The 22,683-nt window shown below is 31.5% G+C and overlaps 1 protein-coding gene across 1 annotated transcript; it reads left to right on the forward strand.

The window, feature by feature from the left end:
* The first annotated feature begins 1,191 nt into the window (after window positions 1–1,191).
* LOC134712090 (cholesterol 24-hydroxylase-like) lies at window positions 1,192–18,810 on the forward strand. The gene is made up of 15 exons (XM_063573243.1): window positions 1,192–1,303; window positions 4,637–4,779; window positions 5,553–5,630; window positions 6,458–6,539; window positions 8,105–8,178; window positions 9,176–9,262; window positions 9,876–10,014; window positions 10,376–10,495; window positions 11,231–11,387; window positions 11,781–11,843; window positions 12,613–12,685; window positions 13,264–13,459; window positions 14,309–14,397; window positions 15,446–15,515; window positions 16,390–18,810. Exons 2-15 carry the CDS (start codon window positions 4,646–4,648, stop codon window positions 16,531–16,533), a joined length of 1,506 nt encoding a protein of 501 aa, XP_063429313.1. The 5' UTR covers window positions 1,192–1,303; window positions 4,637–4,645; the 3' UTR covers window positions 16,534–18,810.
* Window positions 18,811–22,683: the final 3,873 nt, after the last annotated feature.

The raw sequence follows: 22,683 nt of genomic DNA on the forward strand, positions 1-22,683 counted from the left end.
TGCATGGTCACTTAGTCGTTAGAAATATTGAAGAATTGGTAAAAGTAAACCGTAATAGGTCAAAGTACGGTCTTCAACACCGAGACTTGGCTCAGACCTAACAGCAAGCTATAATTTAAAGGTCCCGAAAAAATTACTATAGTGTAAAACCATTCAAACGGTAAAACCAACGGTCTAATCTTAAAATAAGAAACGAGAAACAAGAAACACTTATGGGGTTCCCATCAACAAACGACAACTACTGAAACTAAATAATAAATAAGCTTTATTTAGAGTCGGCAAGGTATATAAACATAGACAAACATAAGTTCTAATGAGCTTTTATCCGACATATGAGGTATTTTTAACAATACAACATTTATAACATTAAAATATTAGCATAAGCTAGGTATCAAAGCTAAAAGCATATAAGTGTAAACTAGGCAGGCATAAAAGCTGGCAAAAATGCATAGCATAAAATTTGAAAAAATGGGATATGATCTAGATGGTAAATACATTTGCATAATATATAAACTAAAAGTATGCACAAACTGTGCACTTACAGTCATTTCCATTCAATGACTTTAAAATATTTTTGAACTGACTAAAATTAACAATTTTTCTAAAATCATCAGGTAGACCATTCCATAAAACAGCAGCTGTGTATTTAAAAGAGTTCTGATCATAGGTTGATGTTCGGACCCTAGGTATATCTACAATATTAGAATATCTAAAATTATATTTACAGTCTTCCAATACCACTAAATCATGTAAGCATGGGGTGACAATTTATATAAAATTTTAAAACACTCATTACGCATACGTCTTATTTTCAGTGATGGAACCTCTGTGGGTATGATATCAGACTTCTCCCCTTCTATGACAACGCGCTCTGTTCTATCAGAAAGAAATCCTTTCATCCAATCATTTGTTTTGCCTTTAATTCCATATAATGATCAAGGTTTGGGACTCACGGATGGTGGATCACCGTTTGTGACTTGGATGGGAGTTGTCTCATTGGCACTCATACCACATCTTCTTATATCTAATAAATGTACGATTTTGAACTTTTCTTTGCATTCTAGTTTGAAAAAGATGAACAAAGTATGTGATGATAAAATAAAAATCGAGATTTCTCACAAAATTCTCAACTCATTTATTCCGGACTTTATTCTAGTGTGTACCGGACTTGCTGTTATTTATAAGTAATACTGTAGTTCCGGGTTTGATTTGTTTTTGTTTTGATTACATTGAACTCTTTCAAATCAGTGACATTTGCCAATAACACGTACTGTCCAAGCTTTATTACTAGTTCTTAAACAAGGTAATTATAAACAGATGTATATTAAACCGATGTATATTATGACGAAACGTGTGTACTAGCATTTAAAATGACGATAAAATCATTCAACATTTCGTCAGGCTTACATATATTTATAAAAGCAAAGCTAAGTAATATAAATAATGCTTTTATTAGCTCATGATGTGAGATCAGTTTTCGATTAATTAATTTCTGCAAAAAGGTAAGTTAGTGTTGTCATTATAATATATTATGCATAGTTGTTTTTACGTGAATGGACTCAGACTCAAGTCACAGGAGTGAAATAATTTTTTTCTTTGACGCCTTACTTCGAAGTAAAAAAATTATAATAGCCTTTCAAGACGTCATAATTATTTGGACTAAGCAATAAACAGATATAAAGTTCCACTCACAGGCACTTGTTTCTGTCAATATGGGGATTTACTATCCATACCAGTACCCAAAAAAAAGTGTTTTTTTTTGTACTGGTATGGATAGTAAATCCCCATATTGACAGAAACAAGTGGCTGTGGTTCCACTAAAGTCAAAATATAGGACACTACAGAAATATCTGAGCTTTGCCTGTATTTTTCAACCCAAAATGAATAAAGTCTTAAAATATGGGAACATATGTTCATTTAGTCCAGATTACTCTGAGGTCCGACAGCTGTTTTGCCAGACAAGCTGGGACCATGGTCCCACCGTCACCGCCCGCCGGGCCCCAGCTTGTCTGGCAAAACAGCCGTCGGATGTCAGAGTAATCTCAGACTAATGTTCATTTAAGAATTGCATGCTTCTTTTTGTAACTTCATTGGGGTGTAAAAGCGTTGACCGTAGTACACTTTGTATGTACGCGGAAGCACTTCATTCTAAAAATTTACGCACAGTCAATGTTTTACAACCCTATGAAGTTACAAAAAGAAGCATTCAATACTTATTATTCCATTTTTTTAGCTATGATACTAAAAACATGAATTTTATAAAAAAAAATATTTTCAATTCACCTGTGCACTTTATTGTGGGACCACATGTTATCATGAAAGATAAGATTTATAAGTGATGCAACTGCTTAATGAATAACATGTGATGTACATAATGTACAGTTAGCCAATCAGAATAAAGTATAATAATAACACTACATCTAATGTAATTATTTAAACACACTCTACATATACACAGTACATATACACACTGTATAAATAGTAAATAAACTTGAAATTTTTATGTTGTGGCCAAACTGGTTTTGGGGGTGAACACTACATTTTCCAAAAAATATAGAGGCCTGTGAGATGACCTAATTTGTTTAAAATTGGTATACATGGATACTGTTACATGTATTGCAGGACAAGCTACAAAATGTAGTGTTTACTTGTCAAATAAATATGTTTCATTGACATTTTTGTCCAATTTCTGTATTGTACCTTTCATATGCAGTCACTTATATTACTCTCTAATACATGTAGATACATGAATTTAACTGACACTAAAAATCAATACATTTTCTTAAAAATCAATATTAGCTTGTACTGCATTATACTTGTATGTTACAGTATTCATTCTAGTGGCGGATCGAGGATTTTCATAAGTGGGTGCCTACTGACTGACCTAAGAGGGGGCCCGCGCGCCAGTCACGCTTCAGTGATTCCCTATAAAAGCAACCAAATTTTTTCCCAAAAAGGGGGGCCCCCCTAAATCTGCCTCTCATTCATACCAATTTTAAACAAATTTAGTCACCTCACAAGCCTCCAGATTTGTTGGAAAATTTAGTATTCACCTCCAAAACCAGTTTGGCCACAACATAAAAATTTCAAATTTATTTACAATTTTCACAGTGTGTACCGGTATATGCATGTTGAGTATGTTTAAATGAACATTTCATCATAATTTTATGTTCCCATAGTTTATGACTTAATGTATTATAGGTTGAAAAATACAGGCAAAGTTTATGAACTATGAAGTGTCCTATATTTTGACTTAAGTGGAACCTTAAAAGGTGTGTGTGTTTCATTCAAGTGTGATACCCTGACATTTTGAGACAAGACACGTCAAGAATCTACAACAAATTAAAAAAACATTTTTGAAATAGCTCTTTCCAAAAAGCAAATGAAACCAACACAGAGGCGGATCCAGCCATTTTAAAAGGGGAGGTTCCTAACCCAGGACAAAGGGGAGGGGGGGTTCCAACATCATGTCCCTATTTAAATGCATTGATCCTCCCAAAAAAAGGGGGGTTCCAACCCCCGGACCCCCCCCTCTCTGGATCCGCGTCTGCAATAGATGAATTTCAAAAAAAGAAAATAAGACGAGAGAAATGCCATCATATTTAGATTTTTAGATTACTTATTATATAATTGTTTTAAAAGATACAAATGAAGTTAATAAAATATTATAAAAACTTTATACATCTTTGGACTCACCAGTAAAACTTTTCATAACTCACCTTAGAGAACCCTGCTTTAGGGAGACTTACATTACGGTTGATGTAACAACTGTTTATCTTTTATCAGGGCATAGTTTTAATTTGGAACAATTTTGTTAGAATGTCAGATGTGACCCACTTAAAATGAAACCCTAAATTACAAATGATAAAGATGTACCTGAGCAGTCCGGAGTCAAATTTAAGCAATTAATGTATTCAAAGTAATTTTAACCATGTTAACCAATAAAAGATATATGTAACATATATATAATAGAAGCAGATCGTATATAAAAAGAAAAATGCACAGTTGTCTTTATTTTAATATATATCATAATTTTGCATTTTTGGAGAAAGTAAATCTCAATTAAGAACAAGAACTATAAAATAAGGTGGTGTTGGTACTTTAATGCAATTTTTCGGTTATAATTTTCACTTTCTATTTATTATTTCCTTCTCTTATGATATATATACTAAAAATTGCTATCTCCAGGACAAAATCTGAAAATGAAAGAATTCTAGTAAATTTCCCAGTTTATTGTAAATTCAGGCCTAGAGGGAAGCCATCAACATAAAACTATAGCTCAATATCTTTGCTTAATAAATTATTATAATTGTATCAATAAACCAATTTTTCAAGATGTTTTGGCCATTTATGTTATAACATCTTTTAAATGATTGAAAATGTAATGTCAGCCATGTGGTTGAGAGGAGAAATAAAGAACTGAAGAAACGTCTTGAAAAATTGGGTTATTGATACAATTATATAAAGTATGTTCCCTGTTGGAATTTTTAAAACAAGGATAATAAATTATTGGTAAAACAACAGTTTTTATGGTGTTTCCTTAGAATTGAATTTTAAATATTTTAAACACTGATTAAATGTATATATACAGTATAGAAATCTATATATTAACTCATATTTGTATTTTTGACCATAGGTCCAACTTATGATGGCTTTTTCATGGCTGTTTATTTCTGGATGTGTAATAGCAGTACCTGTGTGTGCTTTAACTGCTGCATCAATATATCTCATCTCTGTCAGGAGAAAGTACAGTCATATTCCAGGGCCACCAAGAGATAGGTAAGATAACGTTGTCACAGGAGTACAGTAATATTGGGTACAGGTGAACTGCCAATTCAAATGTTCAACAAATTACACATTTTCTATATTCTTTGTAGGCAGAGAGACAAATCCACGAAATTAAATACCCTTGGAATGCTAGTTTTCCTCAATCCACGAAAATTGATACCCAAAAAAATAAATGAATTAACAGTATTTTTAGCTCACCTGGCCCACAATCATCATTGGGGTACAATGTATCTAGTTTAAAAAAAAATGTGTCCTATGACCAGGCCAACCAACCAAGATGGTTGCAATGGCTCAAAATAGAACATAGGGGTTAAATGTAGATTTTGGCTGACATTTCTGAAACCAAATGATTTAGAGCTTATTTGACTAAGTTAAATTGTTCATCTGGTCAAGATCTATCTGCCCTGAAATTTTCATACAATTCAGACAACACTTTGAATTGGTAATTTTAAGGAATTTTGCAGTTTTTGGTTATTAACAAAAGTCATCTCCTCTTTAACAACTGGCACAAATTTAACCATACTTGGCCACGATCATTATTAGGTTATCTAGTTTAATAAATGTGTCCGATGACCTGTCTGCCAACCATCATGATGATAGACATGGCTAAAAATAGAACAGGGGGAAAATGCAGCTTTTGGCTTATATCTCTGAAACTAAAGCAAATGTATAATGGTTGCATTATTTCATACATTATTGTTAATGTTTAAATTGAATTGATGGAAATCATTTTAAAAAGATTGTTTTTATTTATTATTTTTCAGTTTTTTTCTAGGTCATATTCCTACTTTCCAGAAATATTTAAAACAAGGAAAGTTCTTCAGTGAAATGGCAATTGAATTGTAAGTTAAACTGAAATGGCAATTGAATTGTAAGTAAAACTGATTTTTTTTACTAGATTTACCAGTTCAGATATTGTGAGAACATTAAAATGTGTTTCTTCAGTGGCCTGCAAACAAAATGAGGTTACTTACTGATATATAATGAATAATCATTCAATTAAGTTTTTGTCATGATCTATTGAAAAAAACATTGTTCCTGTATTTTTTTCTGCTTTCTAAACGTTAACATGACCAATTTAAAATCAGTCTAAGATTGAATTTTTCCACATGTCTACCTTCAAAATTATAATTGCTAATGAGTTCTGCTAAAAGCCTCTTGTTCAATATTATTTTCCTATTACAGTAAATTGCATTAATACTTCACTATGTTAAATATTTGTTTGTTTTTATTGTGATGAAGATTATAACATGATGTTGTCTGCTGTTACCCCCTAACTTTTTTCCCATTATGTCTGTTTGTTTTGTTCATGCACAGTTGTCAATATAATGGAATTTGATGTGACTGTTATACAAGTGAGAGGTTTTGCGCTATAAATCCAGATTCAATCAACCATTTTCTACATAAAAAATGCCTGTACCAAGTCAGGAATATGACAGTTGTTGTCCATTAGTTTGATGTGTTTGAGCTATTCATTTTGCTATTTGATTAATAGGGACTGTCAGTTTTGAATTTTCCTAAGAGTTCAGTATTTTTATGATTTTACTTTTTACAAAAAATAATAGTCAAGTAATAACTGTATTAAATCAATGCTTTATCATAACTGCAATGTGATTATGTTTTCAGATCTAGTTTATTATGCATTAAGATATACATGTGATATTTTTAGCATCAGAAAATATGGTCATGTAGTAAAAATAGAATTGGCAGAAAGAATTATAGTCATAACAGCTGATCCTCAGTCAATCAGAGTAGGTTTTATTAATAGCTATTGACATTCACAAGGGAACACTACAGGGATGAACTGATAACCTTATCAAAACTAAGTTTTGGTTCCAAATATATAATATATTCAATATAATTGTTTTTAAAATCAATATAATGGTGTTAATTTTTTTACTCTTTTAACTTTGATTGCTGCTTTGATTGATGCATCCCATCATAATTTCCCCAATATCTTCATTTGAGTTCACAAGGATCAGTATAAGCATTCACAACGCTTTGCATCCTTTTCTCTCATAAATCATTTGGCCAATTGAAAAAATAAAATGGACACATTTATCTGTTTGTTTGTCTTGTTTCAAGTTTTATCTGATGTTCCCTGTGACCAACTAATATAGCAGTATTTATATAAATTTCATTTAAAGTAACAATGAACATGTTTTTGTTGAACCTTGTGACTCTTGTAAAAAAAAGAAAGACAAAGTGATCCTACATTCCATCAACAGGGACGGCATCTACAAATATTCACTCTGTGGCTCAAGTTTTTTGGAACTTTCTTAGGCTATCCTGGATTTTTACCAAACTTGGACATAAGCTTGTTTATGATCATAAGAATTATTAGTATCAGAAAATAAATTTGGTGAGAAAAAAAAATCCAGTTTATCCGTTTTTTACTTATAAATGGACTCTGCCAGTTAACATTATATTCACTTTGTGGTTAAAGTGTTTAAAGTTTAAATAACTTTCTTAAACTATCCTGGATTTCTACCAAACTTGGACAAACATTTGTTTATGATCAGAAGATGGTATCCAGAAGTAATTTTTGTAAAAAACTATTTTTTTCCGATATATATAACTTATTTATAAATGGGCTTATTTTTTCTGCTAGTTAGCTTTTTATTCATTACCTTTTTGGACCAAAACCGGTCAGGCTTTGAAACATCACCAGGCGCTGTTAATTATGTGTATTGGTTTATATACTATATTTTAGCTTTTTATTCACTCTGTAGTTAAAGTTTTATCTGTATATTATTTATATATGGACTTAGTTTTTCTTCCAGTTGATAGCACATACAATCTGCAGTTAAAGTTCTTAAAACATTTATTAGATTCATAAAGTAGGCAAGACACTATTTTCCATGGAACCCATACAATTTTTTTTGAGAAATGAGGTGAAAGAAATGTGAAAAAAATTAACTTTGTGTTGTTGCAACATTTTTTTCTTCAATTTAAAAAGAAAATAGAAGGAATATTAAGTACCAGATTTGTTGATCTCATTTCTGAGTATGAGAAAAGGTCACAAGGTAAAAAGCTGCTTTGTCAGCTGGTGAAAGGATAGCACAAATATATGAAGCCATCTAACAAAAAAAATTCTAACTGGCAAGGATAAACATTACAATTATTTACAGTGGGAAACACCAGAAACATTTGTCTATGACATGTGCTCTAAACCTTTAAAGCGTGACAATCCTGTATGTAAATTTCTAGATTTTAAGTGTTTTGTTTTGCTGATTCTTAACAATTTTCCTAAAAATCACCATTTTTATGTACTCAACTAAACGAAACTAACTAAAACAATGTTTATTCATTACAGGAGTTAATGATAACAGGGAACCATACTAAGTCAAAGGCTGCTTATGAAAAATTAGGCTTTTTATTTGGTGAAAGGTAAAAATATTAATGTAGACAACTGCAGGGCTGCCAAGGCTAACACATTTAGAGTGAGACTCGCATATTTTCAGGCTTATTTGGCAGCATTTTTCTTTAATTTGTTGGGTTTTTTTCTTTGATCTGTTGTTTTTTTTCTTTGATCTTTATAATTTTGTCCAAATCTCGCGTATTTGCTTTAGTAAAAGTTGGCAGAACTGCAATTCTTATCAAAATTGTGAAACTTAACTCAATAGACCACTTACCAATTATGTCCTTCACTGGAAAAGTTTGTCAATTATGCGCATCTTTATGACATCATTTACCCAATAGAGTGGATTACCTGTATCCCTGCACTATTAATTCCCTTATATAGAGATTAAAAACTAGATGTCACAAAATTATTAAGAAAGCAGAAATGACCTTGTACAGGGTTTCCCCTGGGTCAATTATTTTTTTCGCCACCTCTTTCGCCAAAACAATATATTTTTCGCCACTTTATTATTTTTTTCGCCAAATAACATAACAATTTAAAAAAAAAATATTTAAAATTTACATTTTTTTCTACCCCCCCCCCCCCCTTCCCCCTTTCCCTTAAATAAGATGATTTTGCCCATTGTGTCTATGATTATGCTCTCAAACGTATTTTAGAGTTTACATGTTAATGAATAAACACTAAAAATTTACTTTAAAACAACAGAATTTTTTAATTTAAAAGGGAAAACTATTCATTGTATTTGAAACAACTTTTCTAATTGATTGGACGACCGCCAGCGGAAACCCTGCCTTGTAGGACTCTCATGCTTCCGTTTGTAGGTTGCTGTCATTTTTTCATTGGAATTTTTTTTTTTATTCTGTATGAAATTTTCATTCAATTATGTTACCTTATTCATTGACATCAAGTGGTTTAGTTTATTTGTTTTAGTATCGATTAGCTGCTAAGTCAAGATTTCTTAATGTCATTTTACAATTTCTAAAGTTAACACAATTAAAAATATTTGTTTTTTTTTAATTATAGATTTATAGGTAAAGGACTGGTAGTGGAAACGGATCAAAAAGTCTGGGTTTGGAGGAGAGCATTGATGAATCCTTGTTTTCAGAAAAGGTATGTGAAATATACTATTGTGTTACTATATAAACTGCCTTACATGTAAAATATATGTTGAGTTTCTGTATCTCTGTTCTTCTTTGTAACTGCCTACTGGACTTTACCTAAATTCCTGCCTCACTTTTCCAAACTTGATTCCTGTGTAGGTGCAAATATTCAGTTTTGGCAAAAATGTCTCAGTAACATTGATACAGTATGATCGATGTATTCTGTATTTCTTTATTTATTTTTGACAAATTTTCAAGTAATGTCAGAAGTCCTAATACTGATGACTTTACACAGCTGTTCCTGATGATATGCATATAAGAACATTATTTTGTGTTTAAAGGGAGATAATTAAACTTACTTACTTCAGTACATTTTGTATTTGTGCGTGTATGTTGGAAAAGGTTACAATGTTCATTTGAAGACATGGCAAAAATTCTTATTTTATGTCAATTTTCAAGTTTTAAGGCCATGACTTGGGATCTTTAAAATTAAGGCAAAACTAAATCTTTGAGGGCTATTACACCATGTGAAACCAGAACAGAAGTATGGTTTCTTGTTATAACATAGAAATTCAATAATTATTGTCTTTCTTGTAAGACTCTAACTTTTTTTTATTTGACAGTTACATAAAAGGGCTTGAATCAGCTTTTAATACAGAAATCGATCTTCTTATAAATAAACTTGCTGGATTAGCAGACGGCAAAACTCAAGTTTCCATGTTGGAAGAGTTTAATCATCTTACTCTGGATGTCATAGGGAAGGTTTGTTTTATTGGATAAATTAGAATTAGAACCTGAAACTTTTAATTCACTTTAGACTCATCCTGTTTCCATGCAAAAATAATGGAATAAAAACATACTTTTTCTGGTAACAAAAGGGCTTCTAAAGCTCCTGTTAAATTAACTATTGATCATTTCACATATATAAAATAGTAGTTCAATTTTTAACAAAACATTTAGTGTTTGTTTAATGCTCAAAAGTTCTTGAGAATAGGATGAAAAAAAAATGTAATTGATTTTGTATCTTTTAAAGTGAAGATGTTTTATATTCCTTCAGAAACAATTTAAACAAACAAGTTACATACTTGGTAATTAATATAGCTATTTGTATTATATATTATAGATTGGCTTTGGCATGCAGATGAACAATGTTGAAAACAGAACAGAACCATCAGAATATACAAAAGCTATCAAACTAGCACTAGGGGGAGTGTCTGCATTTGTACGAGATCCATTCATGAAGGTAGTTGATAGGAGGAGCTATTTCAATGACAGTGCATTGTTATAAAAAATGGAAAACAAACTTTTGAAAAATCTTAACTAATCCTGGCAACCACACATTGAAAAATTCTTATCAGTCTTATATTTCAAGCATACCGTTTATTGTTATTACAAGAAAAACAAAACTTTAAAAAAAGTGATGGTAAGATTTAAGTGCAAGAAAACCATTGTCCAAAGAAAAAATATGTCTAAAGATTGGTTAAATGTTTCATAGGCTTTCTGTAAATCATTCCTACTTGTATAATGAATTGCTGTTTCATAATTATTCACCAATTGAATGATAGTAATGCCAGTAAAATGTCAAAACAACACAAAATCTTGACATTTATACTCATACCTATAGAAAAATAATACATGGCACAACCCTCCTTCCAAATATATTTAAACAAGGAATGTATATGTTTGAAAATAAGACTTTATGGCAAGATTGCCAATGAAAGAACTCCCCACAAGAGACTAAAAAGATGTTCAAGTTAACAACTAAAGGTTAAAAGCACTGTTTCTCTAAATTAATAGTATCATGTTTATCATTCAATCTTTTATAATCAAAATTCAGATAGTACCATGATAAATATTAAACACCACAATGTTATAAGGTCCATGGGAGAAAACTTGATTTTGATAAGTTATCATAGTTCTTTTTATTCTAGGTAGCTTTTTGTTATATTAGTTATAGTCCAAAAATATTCCTTTATAGTTCAAATATTCCAAATGGAAATATCTAGCAGATGTGAAGAAAGCAATGAGAACATTGAGAGTGTTATCTAAGCAGAGTTTTGATGAAAGAAAGAAACAAATAGAAAGAGGCGACTACACTCCAGATGACATACTAAATTTTCTTGTTAAAATGAAATGTGAGTAAGGAATACACAACAGCTTGTGTCAGACATATGGAAAAAATACACCTATGTTCATCTTTTTAAGAATAAGGGAGTTATGACTCTAATAACAATCAAATCCTATTAAATCCACCAAAAAATCATTAAAACGAGAACAATCTTTCAAATAGTAAATTGCTGTCAAACTCTCTGGCAGTTATACCTTTAGAAATAATGTTGATCTAGTATACCATCATCAAATAAGGCTGCTGCTTTTACTTAAAATAGACAAAAAGGTATTTATCCTATATTTCTAACACTGTTATAAGAACATTTGCTTGCTCAAATCACAAAAAAAAGAAATTAATATCGATTTAAGAATGTCTAGTATCAGTAAAATTTTGATAAAATGAATTATTTATTTAACAGTAGAGAATCCTGAGTTAGATGGAGAAGTTATCCTGGATGATATCACTACATTTTTCCTGGCAGGTAAATTTTATAATTCATTTATAGATGCTTCAAAACATTGTGAAAAGGGTTAATGATAAGAAAAATGTACTAAACCCAACTACATTAGGTGGTACCAAACACCTGGACTAAAATTAATTTGGCTCATTTAATTTTCATAAATTTTGACAAAATATTTACCTTGACCCTTCGACAAAAAATATAAAATTTCAAAAAACTTGAACCAACACTTTATCAGAAAAATTCCATGGATATAAAGTCGTCCGACAAATACAAATGTTAATCATTAAGAAACTTACTGTTTTCTTAACAATAGAACATTATTAAAACATTTAGATGAGTTTTACAGAGTTTATTTCCTGTAGTGTTATGTACTACTCAGGTTTTAATATCTAAATTTATATTTATCATGATTGTTGATTTGTAGCAAAAGTAGCTATAGTGTGAAAGACAAGTTCCAAACCTCTTTCTATATGTCATTAAAACAGATAAAATTTGAATTTGACATATTTCCGTAATATAACTCTCCAGAATGATATTCGTTTGTTTGAACTAGATCATTTGATGTTTAAATTAAGAACTATGAATGTAGATAAGACTTATGCCTTGTCATAGCTATTAAGAAGTGTGAGTATACATTGGTTTAATTTTGTAATAAATTATTTGTGATATACTGGTAATTTAATTACTTTAAAACAAGAGAAATCAGAAAACCAGTATATATCAACAATAATCATATAATTTTTTTTATCATTAATATTTTTTTATATTTTTAATTGTTTTATTAAAGGACAAGAAACCTCGGCTAACTTATTAAGCTTTGCCTTGATCTGTCTCTGGCAAAATAAAGATGTACTTGAAAGGTAATTGAAAGAAATAAACATTATGATATAGAATGAAATTTACATCAGAATATTTTCTTAATATAGTGGAAAAAAGCAAATAAACATTTGAAGTTAAGCATATAATTTCAAATTGCTGTTTGCTAAACAGCTAAAGCAGCAAGGTGCAAATTCTTTAATGAAAAACATAAACTAGCACCATTCATAGAACATTTTAGAACATGCCATAAATCAAGTGCAAACATGCAAGAAGCAAGTGCAAAATGACTAGGCAGAAATAACAAAAACAATAAAAGATGACATCATAGCAACATTACATATATAGAAAGTACACCAATTTTTAGTTTTTAGTTTTTAACTTGCTTTAGAACGGTTCAATTCAACTTGTCATCTTTTTTTATGTATGGAAGTTAGATTCATTGCCTAAGAGGTCATAGAGGTGTCGGTTGCAGAGTGGTTCTTGCAACTACTCGCTAGCCTTTAATTGACTTGGATTTTTTTTAAATGGAACTGACTAGTTTCAAGAAAATATTGACATTTTCAGGATATTGAGAATCGTTTGGTATACCTTTGTTTTATTTATAGATATTTCATTTCAGATTGAAAGCTGAGGTTTCTGATGTAGTTGGAGAAAAGCATTACATTAGTGTTGAAGATACAAACAAAATGGAGTATTTAGATATGGTTATAAAAGAAACTCTGAGACTTTATCCTCCAGCACCGAATACCTTTAGAGAAAATAAAACTGACATAGAAATACTGGGGTACAAAATACCTGCTGGAACAGGTATAATGGTAAGTTAATTAAATTGTGTGTAACATTATTTCCAATATAATGTTATAGTTCATAAACATGGTATTTTTAACCCTCGAAATAGAGAATCTGGGGTCAAAATACCATGTGGAAAAATGACTGCTGGATAGATATCTTTTGTAGGAAAAAGGCACTTTTTGCCAATACTTGACTCAAAAATAGAACCAATCAACTTGAAACTTAGTACACATGTTCCCTGTGGTATGATTTTTCTAATTTTAATGCTAAATTAAATCTTTTACCCAATTTCACGGTCCATTGAACATGGAAAATAATAGAGCGAGTGGGGCATCGGTGTACTTTGGACACATTCTTGTTTATCATACTCTCTGTCAAGGGATCTAGTAGCAGACAGGGGATACAAAAGGTGGATGGGATGAATTGATGAATGAACATCCCATCTCATATATACCACCCACTTCCTAAAAACATATGAGTATGCAAGAAATCAACAAGGTTAAGTCTATTGGTAGACTCCGAATATAAACATAGAATACAAAATACCAGCAGGGACAATGTTCTTGCAAGTTTTTGCATGTGGTTTTCTTCAGCATATAAATCCTACAATGAATTTTTATATTGATATACTGTGGATTCATTTATTTTCGTGGGTATCAATTTTCGTGGATTGATGAAAACTTGCATATTCGTGGATATGTAAATTGGTTGTTTTGGAAAATTCTGCATACATTCCTTTAGAAAATCAGTATTTCGTTGAACATTTAAATTCGTGGTTCCCCTGTACCAACGAAATCCACGAAAATTAGTATACAACGAATATTAATGAATCCACAGTACATGTATTTACTGATGAACTATTACATTTGTAGATTAGTACCTTTGTTAGTTCAAGGCTGGAGGAATTCTTTCCAGATCCTTTAAAGTTTGATCCTGAACGATTCAATCCTGCTGAGAACAGGTAATTTACTTGAACAGTTATTTATTAACATTACATACCTTTACAGTAAAACCTGACTTAAATGACTAGGGTTCAAGCTTGGCTATATCACTGTTGGTAATTTATTAATCTTCTATCTGGAAACAAATTTTTTCATCTGCTGACATTTCATTTGTGGCACACACAAAAATAATATAGCATTCGAATCATTGGCATATTACAAGCTTACACACTTACACAGTACAGGTGGAAATAGAAAATAAAAAATAGATGAGTTATTATAATAATTTTACAGTTTGCAATTCCTTCTACAGTATAGGTGTTGACAAATCTCATGCCTGAATAAACAATAAGCTGATTGCCTCATCTGGTGAAAAAATTTGAAGCAATTTTATGGCTCTGCCACAAAAAGGTTGGGCCAGTTAGTTTTAACCTTGTCATACAACAACAAACAACTATATAGACTTTTTGTCTCGCCTTCAGGTAGTCAAAAAGCGAGACATAGTTTATATGCTGTTTCTGGCTTTGGCAGCGACGACGGTGGCATCAACAATGTATTAGTTTGTGATTAGGTCTAGTTTATGGTGAACCACAAGTGTCAGGTCAATCATATTTGGTATGCAGTTTTATAAGCATTGGCACATTTCCTGTCCATGGAGATTATATGGCCCTGCCCCTTCAGTCATGGTCTATTGACTTGAAACTTTCGCTTATATTACATGTATTAGTTTGTGATTAGGTCAGTTTATGGGGAACCACAAGTGGTAGGTCAATGATATATGGTATGCAGTTGTGTATAAAGCATCGGCATACCTCATTTCCATGGAGATAATTTAGCTCCAGTCCCTTAGCTCTTTTCTAAAGACAATCCACATATTGAGGAGTGAAATCATTAAATGGTTTTCACACAAAGTTTGGATACATAATTTTTAGATATTCCCCAAAACCATATAGTAGACAGTTCTTTTCAATAAACTATTTCTAAATTTAGAGTGGAAAATACTATTTCTGAATTTAGTGTGGTCCATACTTACTATGATTAGTTTAAAATGATTATTTTGTGTTACAGAATCCCATCATACACTTACTTTCCATTTACTCTGGGCCCAAGGACTTGTATTGGAAAAGATTTTGGTGTGGTAAGTATTTCCTTAAAAAACTTGAAACCTTTGCAAAGCTAACTCCTTAGATGCTAAATATTTGTTTGGATTAGACATGTGTATGACATTCACAGTGTGAAACACTGCAGAATTTAAACCTGTACTGCAGTTCCTGATGCAAGAATTCAGTTTATGCTAGTTTCCAGTATACATATGTTTCTGTTTATACAAGTTCCTCTTCTTGTTCAATACAAAATTACAAACATAGTTTATTGGTGTCCACATAATTGTACACTATTAGAATATTTTGTTCTTGTTTTTTAAATTTGAATTTGAAATTGAATATTGTTAATATATATGTGTGTAATAGCCACACAGAAAGTTGTAGATAAAACAAGGTTTTATGGTGCCAGATCTCTCACTTGATCTACATATATGTATTATTGTAATTATATATATTATACAAGTAACACTTATTTTATAATTATGACAATCTCTGATATTTGTCCCCTGTCAAACACTAACATATGAGCATAGAACCACTCACTCAGCATTATTGTGGTGAACTTAGGATTGAAAAATCCTAGATACCTTATAAATTACCCTAAATGAAGTATAACCATAGACATCCTTGTTTTTAAGACACAAATATATATTTGGTTAACAACTGGTATAAATGGGGACTTACCCTAACAAGTATAAAATATTAAATGTAAACCACAGCTAGAAAATATAAGGGTCAGCACAATTGATAGCATAACATCGAAATATTATAAATTTAATACTGTAATAAAAAACATACAAATATTCATATCACAAATTGACCTATGACCTAGATGTATTGAGTTAAGACACTTTTAAAATTAGAAATCAAATATTGAAGTTACTGAAAAATTAAACTTTAAATTTGTAGATTGAGGCAAAGATGATATTGTCAAAGATAGTGCAGAGATTTGACTTTGAGATGGATCCAAATCAGTCATTTGACATAGAAGAATCAGCCACATTGAAACCTAAAGGTGGAGCTTTTTGTTCGTTTACCTTATGTGACAGTTAGAAGATTTTTTGTCTGTTGAACAAAAACACATATGAACAGAAAGCTTGTTCAAACTTTACGGTAGCATAATATATTTTATGGTAAAAACGCTTCATCCGTGCAAATTAGTTTTAGTTACTCATATTTGACACTTAGAAAGTGATTAAATTTTGTTTACTAAATTTAAGGATAAAAGCAAAACAATTTCAAAACAAAATCACAAAATGTTGACCATTTGATTATACACTTTTGGGTTTTATTTTGAGATGTTTGTATGAATACAAAAGATATATAGTGTTTTGTTTAAAAAATAATTTTTAAAAAAAGTTATCAAATTCTATTAAATTAATGTAAAATTTATTGAACCCCTTTAGAACAAAATTATATAGGATGTTTTCTAAAAATATGTATTTTTAAATATATAATTATTATAGTGAGAAGTTAATGTAATTAGATCAAATCAAGTCATTATTCATGTACTACCATGCTAGCTATATCATGAATATCTGTTAAGGTTTGGCTTTTGTTTTATAATAAACTAATTTGAAAGAGATTATAAGATTGCTGTGATAGAAAAGTAAGAAAGATTTTTATCACATGTATATAATAGTTCATGTCTGTTTTTTAACTATTTTATTATAAATATTTTTGCAGTGACTTTTTTAAAGCTTTATGGCAGATTTTAAGTTTAAACTACTGTTAATACCATACTGATTATTAAGAGACTGATAACTTTCATTTAAGGTGGATCAGGACTAATCAACTGTACATAATTTCATGCATGAATTACAATGCACACAAAAAGTATTTGTCGTAATTTGATATTATTTTTTTAAACATTTTGATTGATTAGAAATAATTTTTTGTCCAGCCTGCAACTTTTGTTGCAGAAAGCTCGACAAAGGGATAGTGATCCGGCGGCGACGGCTCACTTATTAAAAGCTTTATATTTTAGAAGGTAGAAGACCTGGATGCTTCATACTTTGTATATAGATGCCTCATGTTATGAACTTTCCGTCAGTCACATGTCCAATGTCCTTGACCTCATTTCCATGGTTCAGTGACTACTTGAAAAAAAAGTTAAGATTTTTTGTAATGTTAAATTCTCTCTTATTATAAGTAATTTGATAACTATATTTGGTATGTGCGTACCTTGCAAGGTTCTCATGCCTGTCAGACAGTTTTCACTTGACCTCAACCTTATTTCATGGATCAGTGAACAAGGTTAAGTTTTCGTGGTCAAGTCCATATCTCAGATACTTTAAGCAATAGGTCTAGTACATTTGGTGTATGGAAGGACTGTAAGGTGTACATGTCCAACTGGCAGGTGTCATCTGACCTTGACCTCATTTTCATGGTTCAGTGGTTATAGTTAAGTTTTTGTGTTTTGGTCTGTTTTTCTTATACTATATGCAATAGGTCTACTATAATTGGTGTATGGAATGATTGTAAGTTGTACATGTCTAGCTGATAGGTGTCATCTGACCTTGACCTCATTTTCATGGTTCAGTGGTTATAGTTAAGTTTTTGTGTTTTGTTCTGTTTTTCTTATACTATATGCAATAGGTCTACTATAATTGGTGTATGGAATGATTGTAAGGTGTACATGTCTAGCTGACAGGTGTCATCTGACCTTGACCTAATTTTTAATGTTCAGTGGTCAAAGTTAAATTTTTTAGTTTTGGTCTATTTTTCTAAAACTTTATGCATTAGGTCAACTATATTTGGTGTATGGACATATTTTATGATCTTTATGTTGGTTACGCTGGTTTTATTTGACTTTGACCTCATTTTCACGGTCTCTTGCTAAGTTTTAAGTGTTTGTATGTTTTGGTCTGTTTATTTATTTATAAGCAATAAGTCAACTATATTTGTTGTATTGAAGAATTGTTAGCTGTACATGTTTGCCTGGCATGGTTCATCTGACCTTGACCTCATTTTAATGGTTGATTGATCAATGTTTCAAAGTTTCCATTTCTTGATTAATGTTGAGTTTATGTGACAATTGTAATAAAGCTTTATATTTAGGTCTATCAAGATAGTATCAAGGATTAGTAAAGAAGGCGAGACATTTCAGTGTGTGCACTCTTGTTTTCCTTATCAGTAACCTATGTTTTTTATTTGCTAATTTTTTGAAGCTATATTACAGTTTTGGACCAAGTGTCATAGAACGTTTTTTTGATATTCCGATAAAAATATGTCAACACCTCTATTTTCCCTATCATTACATTGAAAAATGGTCCCTTTTACATACATGTTTAAACGTAATATTTTGAGCTTAATTGGTCCATGACATCCTTTTTTAGCTCACCTGGCCCGAAGGGCCAAGTGAGCTTTTCTCATCACTTGGCGTCCGTCGTCCGTCGTCATCCGTCGTCATCGTCCGTCGTCGTTAACTTTTACAAAAATCTTCTCCTCTGAAACTACTGGGCCAAATCAAACCAAACTTGGCCACAATCAACATTGGGGTATCTTGTTTAAAAAATGTGTGGCGTGACCCGGTCAACCAACCAAGATGGCCGCCACGGCTAAAAATAGAACAAAGGGGTAAAATGCAGTTTTTGGCTTATAACTCAAAAACCAAAGCATTTAGAGCAAATCTTACATGGGGGTAAAAATGTTTATCAGGTCAAGATCTATCTGCCCTGAAATTTTCAGATGAATCGGTCAATCGGTTGTTGGGTTGCTGCCCCTGAATTGGTAATTTTGAAGAAATTTTGCTGTTTTTGGTTATTATCTTGAATATTATTATAGTTAGAGATAAACTGTAAACAGCAATAATGTTCAGCAAAGTAAGATCTACAAATAAGTCAACATGACCAAAATAGTCAGTTGACCCGTTTAGGAGTTATTGCCCTTTATAGTCAATTTTTAACCATTTTTCGTTAATTAAAGTAATCTTTTACAAAAATCTTCTCCTCTGAAACTACTTGGCCAAATTAATCCAAACTTGGCCACAATCATCTTTGGGGTATCTAGTTTAAAAAATGTGTTGCATGACCTGGTCAACCAACCAAGATGGCCGCCACAGCTAAAAATAGAACAAAGGGGTAAAATGCAGTTTTTGGCTTATAACTCAAAAACCAAAGCATTTTGAGGAAATCTGACATGGGATAAAAATGTTTATCAGGTCAAGATCTATCTGCCCTAAAATTTTCAGATGAATCGGTCAATCGGTTGTTGGGTTGCTGCCCCTGAATTGGTAATTTTGAGGAAATTTTGCTGTTTTTGGTTATTATCTTGAATATTATTATAGATAGAGATAAACTGTAAACAGCAATAATGTTCAGCAAAGTAAGATCTACAAATAAGTCAACATGACCAAAATGGTCAGTTGACCCGTTTAGGAGTTATTGCCCTTTATAGTCAATTTTTAACCATTTTTCGTAAATTAAAGTAATCTTTTACAAAAATCTTCTCCTCTGAAACTACTTGGCCAAATTAATCCAAACTTGGCCACAATCATCTTTGGGGTATCTAGTTTAAAAAATGTGTGGCGTGACCTGGTCAACCAACCAAGATGGCCGCCACCGCTAAAAATAGAACATAGGGGTAAAATGCAGTTTTTGGCTTATAACTCAAAAACCAAAGCATTTTGAGGAAATCTGACAGGGATAAAAATGTTTATCAGGTCAAGAACTATCTGCCCTGAAATTTTCAGATGAATCGGTCAATCGGTTGTTGGGTTGCTGCCCCTGAATTGGTAATTTTGAGGAAATTTTGCTGTTTTTGGTTATTATCTTGAATATTATTATAGATAGAGATAAACTGTAAACAGCAATAATGTTCAGCAAAGTAAGATCTACAAATAAGTCAACATGACCAAAATGGTCAGTTGACCCGTTTAGGAGTTATTGCCCTTTATAGTCAATTTTTAACCATTTTTCGTAAATTAAAGTAATCTTTTACAAAAATCTTCTCCTCTGAAACTACTTGGCCAAATTAATCCAAACTTGGCCACAATCATCTTTGGGGTATCTAGTTTAAAAAATGTGTGGCGTGACCTGGTCAACCAACCAAGATGGCCGCCACCGCTAAAAATAGAACATAGGGGTAAAATGCAGTTTTTGGCTTATAACTCAAAAACCAAAGCATTTTGAGGAAATCTGACAGGGATAAAAATGTTTATCAGGTCAAGAACTATCTGCCCTGAAATTTTCAGATGAATCGGTCAATCGGTTGTTGGGTTGCTGCCCCTGAATTGGTAATTTTGAGGAAATTTTGCTGTTTTTGGTTATTATCTTGAATATTATTATAGATAGAGATAAATTGTAAACAGCAATAATGTTCAGCAAAGTAAGATCTACAAATAAGTCAACATGACCAAAATGGTCAGTTGACCCCTTTAGGAGTTATTGCCCTTTATAGTCAATCTTTAACCATTTTTCATAAATCTAAGTAATCTTTTACAAAATCTCCACTGAAACTACTAGGCCACAATCATCTTTAGGGTATCTAGTTTGAAAAATGTGTCCGATGACCTGGCCATTCAACCAAGATGGCCGCCACGGCTAAAAATAGAACATAGGGGTAAAATGCAGTTTTTTGCTTATAACTATGAAACCAAAGCATCTAGAGCAAATCTGACAAGAAGTTAAATTGTTAATCAAGTCAATATCTATCTGCCCTGAATTTTTCAGATGAATTGGACAACTGGTTGTTGGGTTGCTGCCCTCCAATTGGTAATTTTTAAAGAAATTTTGCCGTTTTTGGTTATCTTGAATACTATTATAGATAGCGATAAACTGTAAACAGCAATAATGTTCAGCAAAGTAAGATCTACAAATAAGTCAACATGACCTAAATGGTCAATTGACCCCTTAAGGAGTTATTGCCCTTTATAGTCAATTTTTAACAATTTTCATTAATTTGGTAAATTTATGTAAATTTTTACCAAATATAGTTCTCTGTTACTAATGGGCAAAGTTCATGATAGATATAATTGTAAGAAGCAAAATCGTTCAGTAAAGTAAGAACTTCAAACACATCACCATCACCAAAATACAATTTTGTCATGAATCCATTTGTGTCCTTTGTTTAATATGCACATAGACCAAGGTGAGCGACACAGGCTCTTTAGAGCCTCTAGTTTCCCAACCAATTGGATTCAATTTCTGTAAAGAATGAAATAACAAAAAATATGTATCACTTCTGATAGAAACTTCAAATAGGCCAGAGCCACCTTAACAAACATTATGTGTAAATATAAAGTTATTTGACAAGTAATGAGAAACATATTAATTTATTTTTGACAAGGGTTTTCATATATATGTTTTTGACATTTTAACTATAATTGAACTAGTCTGAACAGACTTGTTGGAAATGACTTTGAAATTCTGCAACTCAATATGTTTTTTTAAATCTTTTCTTATTTCTATCAAACCTTGGAGTGTTCCATTAGGTAACTGAAATTAGATCAAAATATGTCATGAAGGGAAGCTCCTTAAAATCATAAAACTTTATTTAAAAATTTATCACATGAAATCAATTATGTGGATTCCCTTTTCTCCCAGAAGTCTAAGTGTTATTAGGTCTTCACTTCTGTCTGTATAAAAGCTCCATATAAGTATGGTGAACACTATAATAGGACTAATTCTGCAAAATTCCACCTTCAAATTAGATAGATATGCCATCAACTTAGAGGGCACAAAATTAGCAACAAATCTTGGACAATTTGTGTCTGTGAAGCTTTGCAATCCAACACTACAATCATCTGTCATTTTTTTACCTTTTCTTCCTCACTCTTAATTTTCATTCTGTGGTTATCCCTGAGTTGTATTCTGAAGAGTGTTGAATCAAAATATGTTTCATATATATTATAAAATAAGGGTATGCAGTCAGTGTTTTAACAGTTTTCTTAATTTTTATACGACCGCAAAATTTGAAAAAAATTTCGTCGTATATTGCTATCACATTGGCATCATCGTCTGCGTCATAGAAATCTATGAAATTTAAACACAAGGTTCATGACCACAAAAGGAAGGTTGGGATTGATTTTGGGAGTTTTGTTCCCAACATTTTGGGAATTAGGGGCCAAAAAGGGCCCAAATAAGCATTTTCTTGGTTTTTGCACAATAACTTTAGTTTAAGTAAATAGAAATCAATGAAAGTTAAACACAAGGTTTATGACCACACAAGGAAGGTTGTATTGATTTTGGGAGTTAAGGTCCC

The sequence above is a fragment of the Mytilus trossulus genome, chromosome 3 (assembly GCF_036588685.1).
Source record: "Mytilus trossulus isolate FHL-02 chromosome 3, PNRI_Mtr1.1.1.hap1, whole genome shotgun sequence".
Lineage (NCBI taxonomy): Eukaryota > Metazoa > Mollusca > Bivalvia > Mytilida > Mytilidae > Mytilus > Mytilus trossulus.